The 17,057-nt window shown below is 39.1% G+C and overlaps 5 protein-coding genes across 20 annotated transcripts; 4 read left to right on the top strand and 1 right to left on the bottom strand.

Annotated features, from left to right (window-relative positions):
* Window positions 1–3,824: 3,824 nt before the first annotated feature.
* LOC111807372 (uncharacterized) lies at window positions 3,825–6,661 on the top strand. Of its 8 annotated transcripts, none has more exons than XM_087128929.1 (5): window positions 3,828–4,181; window positions 5,095–5,862; window positions 5,963–6,151; window positions 6,234–6,423; window positions 6,549–6,661. In XM_087128929.1, exons 1-5 carry the CDS (start codon window positions 4,122–4,124, stop codon window positions 6,569–6,571), a joined length of 1,230 nt encoding a protein of 409 aa, XP_086985055.1. In that variant the 5' UTR covers window positions 3,828–4,121; the 3' UTR covers window positions 6,572–6,661. The 8 variants fall into 8 exon arrangements, with proteins under 8 accessions (XP_086985053.1, XP_086985052.1, XP_086985055.1 ...); XM_087128928.1 differs by having other exon boundaries at window positions 3,830–4,181; window positions 5,966–6,151; window positions 6,234–6,359; XM_023693073.2 differs by having other exon boundaries at window positions 3,832–4,181; window positions 6,234–6,359.
* Window positions 6,662–7,483: 822 nt separating this feature from the next.
* Window positions 7,484–9,382, top strand: LOC111806762 (large ribosomal subunit protein uL14x/uL14z/uL14y). Its single transcript, XM_023692209.2, has 4 exons — window positions 7,484–7,576; window positions 7,851–8,135; window positions 8,932–8,973; window positions 9,063–9,382. Exons 1-4 carry the CDS (start codon window positions 7,564–7,566, stop codon window positions 9,143–9,145), a joined length of 423 nt encoding a protein of 140 aa, XP_023547977.1. The 5' UTR covers window positions 7,484–7,563; the 3' UTR covers window positions 9,146–9,382.
* A 60-nt stretch (window positions 9,383–9,442) lies between these two features.
* On the bottom strand, window positions 9,443–10,785 carry LOC111806760 (peroxygenase). The gene is made up of 5 exons (XM_023692200.2): window positions 10,624–10,785; window positions 10,386–10,535; window positions 10,226–10,311; window positions 9,939–10,159; window positions 9,443–9,840 (listed from the first exon to the last, which is right to left on the bottom strand). Exons 1-5 carry the CDS (start codon window positions 10,730–10,732, stop codon window positions 9,687–9,689), a joined length of 720 nt encoding a protein of 239 aa, XP_023547968.1. The 5' UTR covers window positions 10,733–10,785; the 3' UTR covers window positions 9,443–9,686.
* Window positions 10,786–10,940: 155 nt separating this feature from the next.
* On the top strand, window positions 10,941–12,724 carry LOC111806761 (eukaryotic translation initiation factor). Of its 6 annotated transcripts, none has more exons than XM_023692204.2 (6): window positions 10,960–11,278; window positions 11,406–11,574; window positions 11,669–11,794; window positions 12,101–12,166; window positions 12,257–12,349; window positions 12,476–12,724. In XM_023692204.2, exons 1-5 carry the CDS (start codon window positions 11,088–11,090, stop codon window positions 12,305–12,307), a joined length of 603 nt encoding a protein of 200 aa, XP_023547972.1. In that variant the 5' UTR covers window positions 10,960–11,087; the 3' UTR covers window positions 12,308–12,349; window positions 12,476–12,724. The 6 variants fall into 6 exon arrangements, with proteins under 6 accessions (XP_086985041.1, XP_086985042.1, XP_086985043.1 ...); XM_023692205.2 differs by having other exon boundaries at window positions 12,483–12,724; XM_023692208.2 differs by having other exon boundaries at window positions 12,257–12,344; window positions 12,483–12,724.
* LOC111806759 (uncharacterized) lies at window positions 12,257–15,782 on the top strand. 4 transcript variants are annotated; one of them, XM_087128914.1, is made up of 3 exons: window positions 12,878–14,062; window positions 14,719–15,422; window positions 15,514–15,782. In XM_087128914.1, the coding sequence occupies exons 1-3, from the start codon at window positions 13,965–13,967 to the stop codon at window positions 15,576–15,578; spliced, it is 867 nt and encodes a 288-aa protein (XP_086985040.1). In that variant the 5' UTR covers window positions 12,878–13,964; the 3' UTR covers window positions 15,579–15,782. The 4 variants fall into 4 exon arrangements, with proteins under 4 accessions (XP_086985039.1, XP_086985040.1, XP_086985038.1 ...); XM_087128913.1 differs by lacking the exon at window positions 12,878–14,062 and adding an exon at window positions 12,257–12,349 and having other exon boundaries at window positions 14,722–15,782; XM_087128912.1 differs by having other exon boundaries at window positions 14,719–15,782.
* Window positions 15,783–17,057: the final 1,275 nt, after the last annotated feature.

Genomic DNA, 17,057 nt, shown 5'->3' on the forward strand with positions numbered 1-17,057 from the left:
TTATTGAGTATTGATCGGAACATAGTACTGACATTTAGCATTTCCCCTTAATGAAAATCAAAGGACATCAATTTCACTCGGTTCTCATTAACAATACAACAAATAATGAAGAAAAAGAAATTTAGAAGTTCGGAAATTAACTTTGCTTGATCAAATGATGTAAATTAGTTATTATATCAAAGTGTGATGTTGGTCGATCTCTTTAGAAGACTACTTGTAGGTGTTTGTGAGTCCATAATCCTCAGTTTTGAGTGTCAGGGTTCTTTGTTTACTTTATTACCTGATAGCTTTGATGCCAAACTACAAAAGCATCTCTTGATGATAAGGTGCTGCCCCAATGAAGAAAGAAAATACTCTCAACGAGTTTTCTTCCCAAGAGGAAACTCCATCTTGGAGAAGAAGCTTCCGTTGTAGGAGAGAATGGCAAAGATCCCTTCTTTTAGGATTACTCCTTTTTTTCTCCTTTTAGGATGAAAAAGACCTAGGAGGGCACCCTCCTGTGAAGTTACATCCCTCTAATTTGAGGGTTCCCTCCATATGAACGAATGAGAGAGAACTTTGAGTATTTTTATTAAGTGGAGGAAGTATTTTCTGGATTTTTAGAATGATGGATTATTGTTATTATTTTTTTTACTTCAACAATAAGTGGGAGTGGTGAGATTCTTACCTTTATCCTTCTAGTCTATGGTACATGCCTAAACGGGTCAAGCTATGCTCAGGTGACGTGATGCGTGTTAATTTTATGCTATGCTTTGGTTGTTTTACCTAGATGCTGAGCATGGATCTGGTTCTTCCTCATGAGGTTTTGGTTTCACTTAACACTCATGGGTCACTATGTTTCTTGGGTTTTGATGCCCTGGAACGTTGACGAAAGATTCTCAGTATGCTTGAAAAACGCTATGGTACGAATTCTACTTGTTATGGAAGACGCTAAGTCTTCCGGTGCAGTTCATTACTTCCATCACTTGCCAATAGCAGATTGACAGGTAAAAGATCTCCCCTCTCTTGATCATATTGAACTAATATCTGCTGTCTTTTATTCATTGATCCTCTTGTATGCATGCTAATAGAAAATCATGGGCATAAGTGAAAACTAGGCACAATGGACCCCCTCCCGAACGGAAAACGAGAGAGAAACAGGGGAGACAATTGGATATGACAAGCTTGCAGTTATAGAAAAAGTAGCTGCAAGTTTGTTCGAGTATATCATTGAGGAGAGCCATAAACTTAAAAACAGTTGAATATATTCAGGGTATACTCAATAAGGTGCCTTTCAAAATGGGATTCCCTTGTAAGTTCGTAAGCCTTATCCTCCAATTAAGGTGTTTTGATATGATTTTTGGATGCCTTGAATTATCTTTTGCCAAAGCACCCACGTCGCTATTACCGACGGAGAGGGGCAATCGAACAAGAATATGTCGAACTTGCTAAACCAAATCCTGACATGATAGGGGCATTTCAAAAGCAAGACAGCCTCTGTAGGTGTCCTGTAATTTGGTTGCATTGCATTATAGTTTTCTTTTCATTTATTCTCTTCAGCCAGGGCCTCCCTCTTCTTTCCCTTAAAAATGACACATTTCATTTGCTTTTCTGCATTAGCATTTGTAGGCATCATCTTTCTCTAAGAATTTGTTTCCCCTGAAAACAAAACAGGACGATTTGCAAGAGAATGAACACAGGATCCATGATTTTGAGTATAAATCAATGAAATATGCTTCATCTTTAGTAAAGGCAAAAAGTGTTCATAAGATCTTTGGATTGGAACAATATCACTGAACTGCACAACAGCATAAGGTTCAAAACATGAGTTAGGCCACTCTCTCTCTCTCTCTCTCTCTCTCTTATTTGTTTTTTTTATACTTAAAGTAGAAAAAAACATTGGTTGCTCTTTTAGAAGGGAATTTTGTTGCCAAATGTGGCAAATGCTTGAAGATCTACTGAATAATAACAAGCTTCGAGCTTGTTTGTCATTATTATCTTGGATGTTTATCAAATACTTTGGTTTTGCTTTGTTTCGAGTTCCATTAGAACCTTCGTTCATTGTCTCTATACTTAGTTTCAAATGGTAGAATGTTTCCGTTACGTCTTTGAAACATTTATCTCGAGTCTGGCCCAATTTTAGCCGTGTTTTTCTTTCACACTTTGATGAAGGAAGAATACTTGGTTTCTGATGGTAGAATGTTTCTGTTATGTCTTTGAGACATATAGCTCGAGTTTGGCTCAATTTTAGCCGTGTTTTTCTTTCACACTTTGACGAAGGAAGAATACTTGGTTTCTGATGGTAGAATGTTTCTATTACGTCTTTGAAAGATTTAGCTCGAGTTTGGTTCAATTTTTAGCTGTGTCTGACGAAGGAAGAATACTTAGTTTCTGATTGTAGAATGTTTCTATGGCTCAATTTTTAGTTGCTTTTTTATTTCACACTTTGACGAAGAAAGAATACTTAGTTTCAAATGGTAGAATGTTTTTATTACGTCTTTGAAACATTTAGATCGAGTTTCGCCCAATTTTTAGCTGCGTTTTTCCTTCACACTTGACAAAGGAAGCTTCATTGTTCGTTGAAAGTCATAGTCTCGACATTGAAGATGAAGGAAGCCTCATCGTCTAACAAACCTTCGTTTGCCTAATCGATATATTTGATACGTTATTATTGTTTGAACCTCAACGGTTATGAAAAATATAATTACAAATATGTAAATATCACAAATAGTTTTGACTTCAATTGGCTAATCTATTTTAATTAGCTTTAGAAATTGAAAATTTTAGTCGTCAAAATGAACTATTCAATGGATTAACCTCGAATGATTTAAATATCTAATTATGAAAGCAATAATTTCAGATGTTGATCTTGAATTACTATCATTTTATTAAATAAAAATTTATACAATCAACTTGAATATAGTTTAATCGTTTATTCATTCATTTGAGTTCGATATTTGTATTTTAATTATTACGTTTAATTTAAATTTTATTTGATTGGATTCAATATAGTATTTGTTTTCAAACCCAATTTAGAATTATATATATATTCCCGATCAAATCATATCTTACAAAAATGGTAAAATTATATAACAAAAGTTTGTCAAATCAAGACAAGGTTCTCTTTAAATTTGTTCATTAAAAAGTAGCATATAAAATGCATAAAGAATTAGAACTTATGTGACAATTGATCAACATTGCTTAAGAATTTAACCGAAACTTTTTCATATCTTGGCTAATCAACCCGACTCTACAAAAATAAAATCTTATCTTCCTTTTAAATAACAATAATACTTGGATAGGTGTCGTCTTCTCACTTGGGGAACCGAGACTATGGAAATTTCATTCCCTAATATAATTTAGTCAGGTGGTAAAAATAATAATTCCATATCAAAGATAAAATTTTAATTACCAAATGGTTCAAATATGAAGATTATTACGAGCTAAATAACAGTTATTATCATTAAAATAAATAACAATATTTTGTCGAATCAACTGATCGTTTTCAAAGTAAAATTTCTCGGACTTTTACTATTTACCCTAATGCTGACGCAGCTCAACTAGTTAAAACATTAAAAACGTTTCTTTCGTGAATAGTTTGGGCCGTGTAAAGTTGATTGGTTAAAAAAAATTAATCATATTTATTAAAACATAAGTTGTCCACGTGTCATAAGGAGATGAAAAGCACGTTTTAAACCAATTTAGAATGGCCCACCGCGACCATCGCGTTGACCACTCGTGGAATGCTCGGCTGACTGTACCGTCCAGACAGCCCCAAGATTTATATATAAAATAAAACAAAATTGTCCCATAAAAATAACCAACTCTGTCTCCAGAAATAACAACTTTCTCTCTCCTCCCTCTCTCTTTCTCTCTCTAGAAAAATAATTATTTTTCCAGAAAAAAAAAAAAAAAAAAAAGAACTCACTCAGACACAGAAACAAGACGAACAAATTTCCCCTTCTGTCTCTGTTTTTTTTTTTTTTTTTTTTTTCTATAAAAGCTCTGTTTTTCTCTGTTTGGCTTCGCATGGAGCTTTGTTGCAATTCCACTGAAACTTCATCTTTGCTGCTCCAGAATCCATTGTTCTTCCATTCTCTTTAAGTTTTAAGACGACCCGTTTTGTTAATTATCGTTGAGTTATGTTGCACGAGGTGAACGTCGGCGGCAGCGGTTCCGAATCAGAGCAAATGCATCCCACTGTAAGCATTTTACTCTTTAGTGTTTATTTTATTATATTCATGAGTGTTTGAATCAACCGGTTTGATATTGAGTTACCATTTTGATGAATGCCCATAAGGTATTTGATGAAATTCCCAGCTGCCATTTTTAGTTTTTTGTGCTTGAAAATTGGGTTTGAATTCTTTTTCTTGAGAAATCTTGTTGTTAGAGCATTTCTGGGTTGGATTCTTATTCAAGATATCGTGGTTGATGAGCATCTCATATGGATTTGATTTTTAAATTCTGTTTGTTTGTCCAATCTGGGAAGTTTTTACCACTAATTCAAGCAAATTTTGTACTCCATTAGCTTCTTGCTTTTCTTTTTTGCACTCCCACAGAGCACATGAGCATAAATGCACGTCTTTTTCAGCTTTGCACAACAAAAATGGAGCATTAGAGACCATTCTGGTTGGTTTAGATTGTTTTCACACTGTTCTTCTGCTTCTTTTACTGAGCTGCATATTTGAGAAGAAGAGGGGATTTATGTGCTTGTTTGTGTTGTTTTTATGTTTCCAATCTTCATGTTGTGAATATGAAGAATGGTGCGTCTTGCTTGTTCGAAACGAAGGTTGATTTTGGTGTAGTCGTGCCTAAGGGAATATCGGTAGAAGTAGATTCGTTCTTCTCGATCTATAAGAAACACCTCTTGTTCCCGTTTAGTCACCTTTCGTCCATCTTCTGGTTGTGAATATGAAGAATGGTGATTCTTGCTTGTTTGAAACGAAGGTTGATTTTTGTGTGGTCGTGTCGAAGGGAATATTGGTAGAAGTAGATTTGTTTTCTCGATCTATAAGAACCGCCTCTTGTTCCTGTTTAGTCCCGTTTCGTTTTTGGTTTATGTATGCATGATCATGGCGTAGAAGTTGATGTTGGTGTTTGATATTGTGTTTTCAGGAAGAAATCTCGAGTCCAATCAACGCTCAAATATATGATTTTTGTGATTCCGAGTTGTTCTCAGAGATGCTTCAAAACTCCGAGGAGTTCAATTCTTACTCGAATTGTTATTACGACAATAATTCATCATATGCTACAAATCTGCCTCATTCCCCAGATCAAGCAGATAACAATGGCAATGAAAATGGCAACACAGTCGTCGCTGCTCCATCGTTCGTACCGGCTAACGATGCATCGGCTACGACGAACATTACGACCAACAGTAATTTGACTACTATCTTTGATTGCCAAGAAGAACTTGACAATGATATCTCTGCTTCCATAGACTTCTCTCCATCGGATTCGTTTTCGATCGCTCAATATCTCACCATCCAGTCGGGGCAGTTCGACGTTTCTCAAGTGCAGTCTCAGATGCCATTACTAGATCCCATGATTGATGGGCTTCTCCAGTGTCCTATGGCTCCTGGAACTCTCATCGACGAAGAACTACCTTCGATTTACGTCGACGATTGTTTGTCTTCCTTCACTTCCTACATGCCATTGAATCCTTCCTCCCCTTCGTGCTCGTTCGTCGGAGCAACCATGCCAACTTACCTGCCTACGCCACCAATGAACCTCACTGCATCGTCGTCGTCGGTCGAAAATTGCGGTATGTTCCCGCTCCTCAGCGCAGAATTGCAACCACAAGACCTTGACTATCAAGGAGACAACTGTGGACTCTACAGCCAAGACTATATGCAGGGGACTTTCAATCCAGCAGACCTTCAGGTACTTAACTAACTAAAGTCTTTTCGAACATAACACGTCTTCGATAACGACAAACTAAACGATTCGACTCACGATCACGCTACGTTTTTGTTGTATATAGAAGGTACTCAGCGATGAGAATCTCCAACTGGCTGCTGGGGCAATGAACTGCACTTCATTAGCATCAGATCTCTCAAGCTTGAAGGACAGTACTTTCAAAGTTGGCAAACTCTCTGTGGAAGAGAGGAAGCAGAAGATTCATAGGTACATGAAGAAAAGAAATGAGAGGAACTTCAGCAAGAAAATCAAGGTCTTTTTTCCTCTCCATCTCTCCCCTTCCCCTCTTTATATTCAAACTCGAGACGTCGCTAACGATGGAGGCAAATTAACAGTACGCCTGCCGAAAAACGCTAGCAGATAGCCGCCCACGGGTTCGGGGACGGTTCGCCAAGAACGACGAATTGACAGAGACTCACAGGGTTGCTTGTAGCATCCATGAAGGAGAAGAAGAAGAAGAGGTAAAGCTTCTCTCTAAGCCAACTTTTCAAAAATCTCGGTTAGGAATCTCGACTCTCTACAATGGTACGATATTGTCCACTTTGAGCATAAGCTCTCGGGCCTTTGCTTTGGGCTTCCCCAAACGGCCTCATTCCAACGAAAATGTATTCCTTTACTTATAAACCCGACCAATGGCGTTCGTTTTGCAGGTAGTTGTGAAGGAAGAAGATAGCATGGTTGATTCTTCAGACATATTTGCTCATATCAGTGGAGTGAACTCGTTGAAACGCAGCTATCCAATCCAGTCTTGGATTTGATTTTATTTATTTTTTCTTAATTAAAAATAAATTTTTGAAAGAAAAAGAGAAAGAAACAACAATTTTGCAGGACCCAAAATACAAATATGAAGAGATATGTGGTAGAGAAAGAAATAGTGAAAAAGAAGGGTCGTAAATAGAAATAAGTTTTGAGTGAGGCCCCACCTAGCAATTAGAAACTTTTCAATTTGTAGATATTTCCATCAACAAATTCAAAATCCTTCATTTGTACATGTTAGGGGTTTGTGCCCTCAATGTTGCAATAAATTATATGTATATCTCCGAATTTAATTATAAAGCTCGGTCTCGATTTTGTTTCTTTTAAGGTTTCAATTATGTTCGGATTGTAAAATGAATAATCTACCGTTAGTTAAACATCGAGGTTTAACCATTTCGACTCAGTTACAAGAAGAAACCCTTTTTACACTGACCCATGTATTAAAAATCACGAACCTATCAATTTGAGGTAGTAGTTATTTTATCAACTAAATCATGCTCGGATTGCCAAATGGATAATCTACCATTAGTTAAACACGAGACTTTACCATCTCGACTCGATTACAACCAACCCTTTTTATAGTGATCCATGTGTTAGGAACCACGAACCTCCACATGGTATGATATTGTCTACTTTGAACATAAGCTCTTGTGTCTCTCTTAAACAAAAACTGATAATAATTAAAATAAAAGAAGTAAAATTGCTATAAATAAAATTATATATTCAATTTTAAATTTTAATTAAAAAGAAAAGAAAAAAAAAACACAAAAATCATAATTTAGCATAATTTAAAATTAATTGTAATTTTATTCGATTTTTTGGCCGTAAACAAACCCTAGGTCCCATCTGTATATAAATGGCCATGAAAGATCTTCAGTTCCTCTCAGATTCTCGTTTCAGCCGGCGAAAATGTCGAAGCGAGGTAAGCGAACCCTTGTGCCTCTCCTCTTCGTTCTTCGCAGCTTCACCATCTAGATTTTGGGTTTAGGTTTCGTTTTCGTTCTTCCTGTGTTTTTTTCTCGTCGGAAAATCATGTTCTTGTTTCATTTGCTTTGCCATTTTTGGGGGCTTTTTATTGAATCTGTATCGAATCCACAATTTGCTAGTGGAGATTTATTGAACTTTGTGGAGGAGTGATCGATTTGCCATGTGTGAACTCTGGAATGTGTATGATCGATCTGCTTCTTGTGGTGCAGGGCGCGGAGGATCTGCAGGTAACAAGTTTAGGATGTCACTTGGTCTACCGGTGGCAGCGACGGTGAATTGTGCTGACAACACTGGAGCTAAGAACCTGTACATCATCTCAGTGAAGGGTATCAAGGGGCGTTTGAACAGATTGCCATCGGCTTGTGTTGGAGATATGGTGATGGCCACTGTCAAGAAGGGAAAGCCCGATCTCAGGAAGAAGGTTCTTCCTGCTGTCATTGTCAGGCAGCGCAAGCCATGGCGGCGAAAGGATGGGGTTTTCATGTACTTCGAAGGTATATAATACATATGTTTCTCTTGATAGGCTCCAAATTTGCTTGTTTTAGAGTGCACTATGGTACACGTTCGATCTTGACCTGGATTTGCATTTGCCTGTTGACGTTTGCTATCTATCACGTTTTGTGTTTGAACTCTTATTTGTGTCTTCAGGTTTTTGTTATTACTGGTTGCCTTGCTGAATTGTGTTTGCTTGCAATTGTTCGAACCTGAGAATCCCATGATTAACACGTCTGTTGAAGCTAGATAGATGTTTTCATTCCATTTATTCTATATTTCTAATATGGTTCTGTGAGGAATAGATATCAAACATATCCCAGTTTTGAGTTGCATAGATGTATATTTTACTTTTCACTATGGGATGTAGTACCGGCGGCGGTTCATTGGGCTAAAATAACCACAAATGCGGCCCAAAATATGCAATTATAATAGAAACCAAGTTTAGAAAGTAAAATCCAAAGCAACATGTTTTCTGTTAATTTGATTAAAAAGTACCCAAGTTCGTCGTCTGGACCCCATCTATTTTCCAGGCATAAGTCAGCTATCTTCCTTATTGTAATGGTTGAAACTGTTATGGGTCTTGTAATTTGACAGTCTTCATCATTGAAGATGAGTTGAAACTTTCACGCTCATATCCTCTGCTCCTTGTGGACATAACATTGTTGATTCAAAATAATTCCATTCTTGGTCTCATTCTGCCATTTTGTATGATATCATCCGTATAGAAATTTTGTTTTAATATACTTGTGTATATCACATGGGTATTTGATTTCGAAATGTATATTGTGGCTGCAGATAATGCAGGAGTGATTGTGAACCCAAAAGGAGAAATGAAAGGTATGACCCATTCGCCAGATGAAAATGCTCATTCTCCTAGTCTTTTAATCTTGCAAGGTTATGAAGTTCGTTTGTTGCTGCTGTTGCAGGTTCTGCAATCACAGGTCCCATCGGAAAGGAGTGTGCGGATTTATGGCCTAGGATCGCAAGTGCAGCCAATGCTATCGTTTAGTGTACGTCTACTAGAGTTCCATTCTTCTTGATTCTGTGGTTATAACACCTCGTAATTTTTTATATCCTAGTGGTTTCTTTAAATTACTCTCTCTTCCAATGAATTAGATTCTGAACTCGTAAGAAATTTCGTTCTTCATCTCTAATGACTTTGTGTTTTCAAGCTGCCTGATTGAGTGGCCATAGATGTGCCTAACCATTCATTACTAGCAATCATATCATTAATATTTTCCCCTTATGTTCTTGAATGCCCTGCTTATGACTTCGTATGCCCTTGATTGACCCATAAAACTACTAGTTGAAGCACCCAAAACACCATGTTGTTGCATATAAATACCTCAACTAAAGACATATACATATAGATGACATTTAGAAGCCTAGACAAACAAGAAAAGAAATTAACACAACCAAAGCTCTTATTCTGTTGTTCCTTCTTGGTTGCACAATCTATATATCAGTAATTTACAGAGGAAACATGAGCTGAGCTTAGCTGTGCATGAGTTGAGTTGGATAGTAGTAATGAACAGATGAGGAGGTTGAGCTCAATACATCTTGGACTGAGCACTCAGATTCATCTTAGCACAATACTCAAACAAGCTCCCATCATAACATCTCCTTATAGCCTCCTTAGAGAGAAAGCCATCCTCGTCCCTGGCTAGCACGTATAGTATGAACCACTCGAGTTTGGATGCCACCCTGCGCGAGTCAAGAGAGCATGGCATCAGTGACTTAGAACAATAGGAAACTAAAGAGAATTAACTTATGACATAGAAGAAAGAACAGTAAATGCATACCATCCGAAGGGATCGAAAGCTAGACGGTTGGCTTCAGTCATGTCCCATAGCTCACCAAGGGACAGCTTGTCTGGCTGTGTTCTAGCGAACTTACTGAAAATGTTCTCGAAATTCGCCGCCACGTACCGTCCCTCAGTGTCGTAGGTTCCAGTGTCGCTCCCATGCTTGTCTCTGTGAATGTTGTAAATGTAGATCGGGAGAAAGGGTGATGGGATCCATCCCTGCAAATTTCATCACATTATCAAATCTACTCCTTGATTTCTTTGGAGTTGCCATGATTTACTTACTTGTTGAGTACGGTAGCTCATGGCCATATTTATAATAATTGCCATAATTAGGGACGCTAACATGTTGAATCCAATCGCTCTTAGCCCTTCAAAAACAACATTTAACACATTATTAGTATTGTTATTACAAAGCTTAGCGACTCAAAATGATGATAATCACCAACGTAAGTCTCCCAAGGGTAAACGACGCCATTATCATCTTGGTCGAAGAAGGCGACATGCTGCTGAAGAACTGTCATTCCATAGTGATTATGCCCCACCGTCCCTGTCGGGTGGCTGGTGTCCGGCGCCACCAACGCCCTCGCCAAATCTGATCATTTCATAACAAAGAAAAAAACTATGAAACCGGGAGTGTCTAAACTGATTTCAACGAAGTAAGTTTAGTTTTGGGGGCTCACATGGCTTGGGGATTGTGGTTTCGAGGTCGTTGCGGACCCTTCGCTCGCGAGTGACGGGCGCAAATCGAGCCTCGGTGGCGGTGGCTTCGTTTTCCATTGATAAAGCCATGGCGGAGAGATTGCTAGCAGTGGCGGTGGCAATGGTAAGTGAGTTTTTGGGAGATTTTATAAAGAGGGAAATTGATGAGAAGGGGATTGAGGTGGCTTTGTGGTGTGCCAACGTTTTTGTTTGGTGCAGGCCTAGATCGACACGACCCATCTGTCCTTCGCCGCTCTCATTCCTCTTTATCTCTCTCTCTTTTTCGATAAGATCGACGCGAACCTTGAATTTTACGGGCCTTGGGTCCAGAGTTTTGGGCCGAGTCTCTACAGAATCTAACAAGTTTGAAGCCTAAAACTTCGTCGATTCACAAAAAAATTTCCTATTAGTCCAAAGGAAAAGGGGGCATTTCAGCGCCCAAGATATGGCCGGTGAGGTAGCGGTGGAGGGTCCTGCGGCGGCGACAGAAGTAGGCGATTCCATTGAGCAGTCCCATATGTTGGAGAGAAAATGGACCTTTTGGTTCGATAACCAGTCGAGGCCGAAGCAAGGTGCTGAATGGGGCAGCTCTCTGCGCAAGGTCTATACCTTCGACACTGTTGAAGAATTTTGGTGGTACGTCCTTCGATCCCTCTCTTTGCCAATGATTAAACTGGTTCTGTTTTCAGTTTTCTTTGAACGTTGAGCTACGATTTTGTTCATATTCTTTTTCTTCGATTTGTGATTCCGGGCTTTTGTACAGTTTTTACGATCAGATATTGAAGCCGAGCAAGTTGCCGGCTAATGCAGATTTTCACTTGTTCAAAGCTGGAGTTGAACCGAAATGGGAAGATCCTGAGTGTGCTAATGGAGGAAAATGGACTGTCACGAGCAGTAGAAAGACTAACCTCGATACCATGTGGCTGGAAACGGTATACAAAGACTAACCTAATTTCATTGCTGGTTGCATGAATTTGTGGTAATTTCTTGCTTTAATTTGGTCTAAAATTTCATGTCCTTCGTTAGTTGATGGCATTGATTGGGGAACAATTTGAGGAGTCTGATGAGATCTGTGGCGTAGTTGCCAGTGTGCGCCAGAGGCAGGACAAGCTTGCACTGTGGACCAAGACAGCAACAAATGAGGCTGCTCAGGTTAGTCGTTGTTAGTTTTGTAGCTACATTGTAGCGAGACCGTGTCATGGCCAAGATTATTTCGATTTCTCAGCGTACCGTTTGTTCACTATGATCTTGCCAACTATGATCCTTATCTTATATCAGCTCATGAATCTCTGAGAGATGTCCTCTGTTCTCTGCTTATACGAAAATTATAGTTTTTGTTGTGAATCTTATGATGTGTGTGGATTACCGGTTGTGTTTTGCTCCTATTGTTTGCTTATTACTTCGTTTACTCAGTTCTAAAGACCGTCTAACTTATTCTGTACTCTCCGATTGATGCAGATGAGCATCGGTAGGAAATGGAAGGAGATCATCGACGTTACCGACAAGATTTCCTTCAGCTTTCATGTAAACATCAGTTTTATGATTATCAACATTTTTCTCTTCTGTTCGTTCCATTTCATAGATTACATCTCTATTTGTTTTGGTTGGTTGCAGGAGGATCTGAGAAGGGAAAAGTCGGCGAAATCGTCTCGGTACAGTGTCTGATCATTAACTCGATCATGTCGAGCTGCTAAATTTTGAGGCAAGGTATTCTTTTTGCTTTGGTTATGGGAGTGTGTAATTTTGAAAAATGAAGCATTTCCTGTGAGTACTAAAAGAGTGAGTGTTTTGAGTACATAGATGATATTACAGCTGATGAACTGAATGGAATAGAAAACAGGAGAAGGGCATAAGAAGAAGAAGAAGAAGAAGAAGATCTCAGGCAAGGAATCCAAGTCTTTCTCCATTCTTCTTGGCCAGCCTGATTAGCCCTTGTCTTTGTTTTCCATCTGCTCCAATTGATTTGCAAAACTCTGTGATTACCTGACAAACACCAACACACATTCACATCACTTTCAAGATCAACAAGTACTCATATTGGTTAAGTTGGGTTAAGTTCGATTGTTCGGGATTTGAAATTCAGTATCGTTCTCTTTTTTTGGAGGTTGTTTAATCATATCTACAGGAAGGTCCTGAGATTCACTCGAAAAAGAAGAAAGGAAAGAGAGGAGGAGGATGAGTGTGATCTCATGACCTCGAGATAGTTTCGCGCCATGGTGTGAAGCCTAGTGGAGCCATGCCCTAAACTTAGTCGTGCCAATAGATTGGTAATCCTTAAATGTCTAGGGTCTAGCCTCCTCGAATACATAGTAAAAAATGACTTAAGACTCCAAAGGAGTCGAGCCTCGATTAACAGGAGGTGGTACTTTGTTCGAGGGGAGGTGTTGGATGATGAAAGTCCCACATCGGCTAATTTAGGGAATGATCATGGGTTTATAATCAAGGAATACTCTCTCCATTGGTGTGAGACCTTTCGGGGAAACCCAAAGCAAAACCATGAGAGCTTATGCTCAAAGTGGACAATATCATACTATGGAGAGTCATGTTTATCTAACATGGTATCAACGTCAAAACAAGTAAAGAGAGACCTCCTCGTGAGGACTAGAAAGATTCCGGTGCACAAGGTAATGAGCCTAACTATTTGTATAATGTTTAAAAGAGTTTAGTCCATGGGAATTCGACCACAAGGTTAAAATGAGAAAAGAGAGATCAATGAATGAGGACTAGAAAGATTCCCATGCACGAGCCAATGAGCCTAACAATTTATACAATGTTCAAGAGTCAGTTGAAGGTGACGACGTTGCAAGTTCTTTTGAAGTTCTAAAGAATTTCTTACAGTAGTTTTGAAACGATCTTCAAATGCATAGCTTTTCTTTTTCTTCGTGTAGTTTTGAAACAATCCTCAAATGCATAGCTTATTCTTCGAATTCGGGTTTGGGGATATGAAGTTCCAACTTTGATGAAGGAATATATATTGAGTTTTACTAAAATTAGAGTAATATAGCATAGTGTTTAGTATATGAATTTTATGGCCCAACAAATGATTTCTAAACAAGCAAATTGAGATCAATGGGGAAAACAATGAATAACGAATACCTGTGAATGTAAGGCAATTGCTTTGCCCCTAAACTGATTGAAGCGCTTCTTGCCGATGATATTCCGAGTAACCACAACCAACGGCGCAAAAACCCCTTTCCCTTCATTCACGTTCTTCATCATCGGCCGGAACCTGACCGCCTTCCCCCCTCCCACTTGCACCGCGGCCGGCCTCGCCGCCAGCAGCGCGTAATCCTCTCCGGCCACTGAAGACCCCCATCCTCCAATGAAAGAAGACGAACAGCACAATCCAGTCGCAGAGATCGAAGTCGCCGCCATGGAAACAGCTTCTTCCGCTTCTTCTTCTTCTTCCTCAGGTAACAGGTACGGTTCCAACTCCTTCTCCCTCTCAGTGCCTCTTTGCTTGATATTTGGATGTGAAATGGAGGCGAAATGTGGGTGAGGGAAATTGGGGATCGAGAGAGGGGTTATGAGCCACACACTTGGCTAGGGTTTTGGCGTTTTGTTTCAAAAGCAGAGTTGTGAATCCAATTGAATGGAATTGTTCATGCGATTGCTTCCTATGGTCCATAATTACGGGAGAATATGAGCTTGTTGAATTAAATTGGAAAGGGGCCCTGTCTGCTAGCTTATCTCTTCACCGTGGCTCCATCTCCGCCGTGAAGAAGACTAGACGACGACCCCATTTGAGATTCATACCTTAGCATAGTTTTAATATTAATAACATCATGTCACATAAATCCCTTGATCCCTCCCCATTTGACCGAGGATTCACCATCATGTTTAATGTTCCTTGTCTTTCATATTATATTCTTTTAAAAGATGATTTTTAGTAACAATTTAGTATTTTTTATTTCATAATAATTGAGTCATTATGGTTTAAATTCTGAAATAGTTTAATAATCTAGTGATTATAGTATGTTGTTATTGATGAAATCTCATTAAATTTTAATTAAGATCTACAAAGACTAAATTGAAAGATTAAATGTTTGATTTAATTTAATCTATTTTTTCATTAGCAGGCTTCTTACTAAGCCCTTGTCAATGGCGTCACTAGCAACCCACCTCTCTGCCTCCCTCATCCTCGTCCCCATCGGCGTTCGTCGGCTCCTCGGTTCTTCCTCCATTTACCTCAACAACCCATCTCTTTACCGATCAAAAATCTGGTACTTATCCGAACCCAAATGGAAGAATTTCGACTTATATTCCCTCCTCCTCCTCCTCCCCATCGCCGCCTTCTCCGAAATTTTCCTTTTCATCGCGTTTTCCGGTAACCCTACCTACAGATTCGCATTTTTCCAGCAATCAGTCGCCATTTTCTTCTTCTGGGCGCTTGCGATTCTCATCATTTTGCGGGAAAATCTCGACCCTCTTCTTGTAAGTGAGAGTTTCATCTTCGTTTTCGCCGGAGTTGCGTTTCTTGTTGAGTATTCCGTGATTGGTAAGGGGATTACTGGTCTTGGTGGTGATTTGTATCACATTTCTGGAGGATTAACCCTTCTTTGCGCTTGCTCCTGCTTGTTTTTATCTATGAAACCGTCTGCATTTTTCGCTGAATTCCTACTTTCCTCTGGCTTAACGTTTAAGGGCACATGGCTGTTTCAAATTGGCTTGTCTTTGTATACCGATGCATTTGCTTTGAAGGGTTGTCGTGCAATGTTGGTGTTGCCTGCTACTGGTGACGCTTTTGTACAATGTGATCTTGAGGAAGATGGTCTGAGGGGTATTGCTTTGATGAATCTAATATTCATTGGCCATGTTGTTTTAGTTTTGATATTGGGTTTAGGTTTGATTGGCTTGTTGTCCAGCAACAGGAATTTCAGGATCGGCCAGGGAAGTGGCCCATTGTTGGCTGAGCTTGGACAGGAGACTGTGTTGATTCGCTCAGCTCCTGAGCTTGAAATGGAGTGAAGGTGTAGCTACACCTTCTTGACGGTATTCTTCATATCATTATGTCATTATGTTGAAGAACGAATGATTTGTTCACTCATGCTTTAGGCCACAGTAAATGTTTGTAAGTTTCTCTGTTTTTTAATCTTCTTTTTGAAGTATTGATCAATAGAGAATTTAATAGATTAGTTTACCTCGTAGTTCATTATGTCCACTAGCTTCTCATCTTGTTCTTGCTACTTTTTGTCCGAATAAAATTGTGAGATCTTACATTGGTTGAAGAGGGATACGAAGCATTCCTCATAAGGGTATGCAAAAACTCTCCATAACAAACGTATTTTAAAACCTTGAGGGAAATCCCAAAGACGGTGTAGCCAGTCACCGGACGGTGTGCCAATGAGGACGTTGGCCCCTAAGGAGGGTAGATTGTGAGATCCCACGTTGATTGGAGAGGGGAATGAAATATTCCTTATAAGAATGCAGAAACCTCTCCATAACAGATGTTTTAAAACCTTGAGGGGAAGCCCAAAGAAGACAATATCTGCTAGTGGTAGGCTTGGGTTGTTGTTACAAATGGTATCAGAGTCAGTCACCGAAACGATGTGCCAGCGAGGACGTTGGGCCCCCAAGAAGGGTGGATTGTGAGATCCCACATTGGTTGGGAACAAAATTCCTTATAAGAGGAATACACATTTTAAAATTTTGAGGGGAAGTTCGAAAGGGAAAGTCCAAAAAAGACAATATCTGTTAGTAGTGAGCTTGGGCGGTTACTGTACTACTTATCTCTCTATCTCTAAAACCTGCCATTCATCTCCATCAGGCACAAGTAACCAATCGTAATATCGATTTCGGCTGTGCCTAGTTAGGGTGTCTGCTATGCAGGATTATGGTTTTGGCTGCAGTTTAGAATGAAGAAAGTCTTCATCTGTCTATCTGCATAACAGTGGCATCCATTGGATAGCACAATTGTTTCTGCTGTGTTACTTTTGTTTCTAAATCATCTGTCTATCTATATGTTGCGAGGAACATTAAGGTGTTCCTCAGTATCTGTGTTCATAAATTTGAATCTAAAGGGTTTGTTTACTTTGTCATGTGGACCAGACTTCCTTTAGTAGCTCCTTATCACTGGGGTAGGGGCTAACTCAATATGTTCGCCTTAGAATTTGTATCATTCATTGCCATGTTGCTATGTCGTGGAATATCGCGGAATATTCCATCTCAGTTTTTGCGTTCCAAAGAAATAGTTCTTTAGCCTCGTAACCCGTGCTTGGGATGACTTTAGGCTCGATATATTTCCTTTGGCTACACACTACGAATGCAAAGTAGCGAATAAGGATCCTAGTGTCAACCCATTTTTTCTGATTCATCCATAAAAAGGATTCATTTCTTTAGAGGTAGAACCAATTTAGTATGTTCTAGGAGGAAACTTGTAACAACTCAAGTCCATCGGTAGTATATATTGTCTTCG

This window comes from Cucurbita pepo, chromosome 12 (assembly GCF_057944985.1).
Source record: "Cucurbita pepo subsp. pepo isolate OVF chromosome 12, ASM5794498v1, whole genome shotgun sequence".
Lineage (NCBI taxonomy): Eukaryota > Viridiplantae > Streptophyta > Magnoliopsida > Cucurbitales > Cucurbitaceae > Cucurbita > Cucurbita pepo.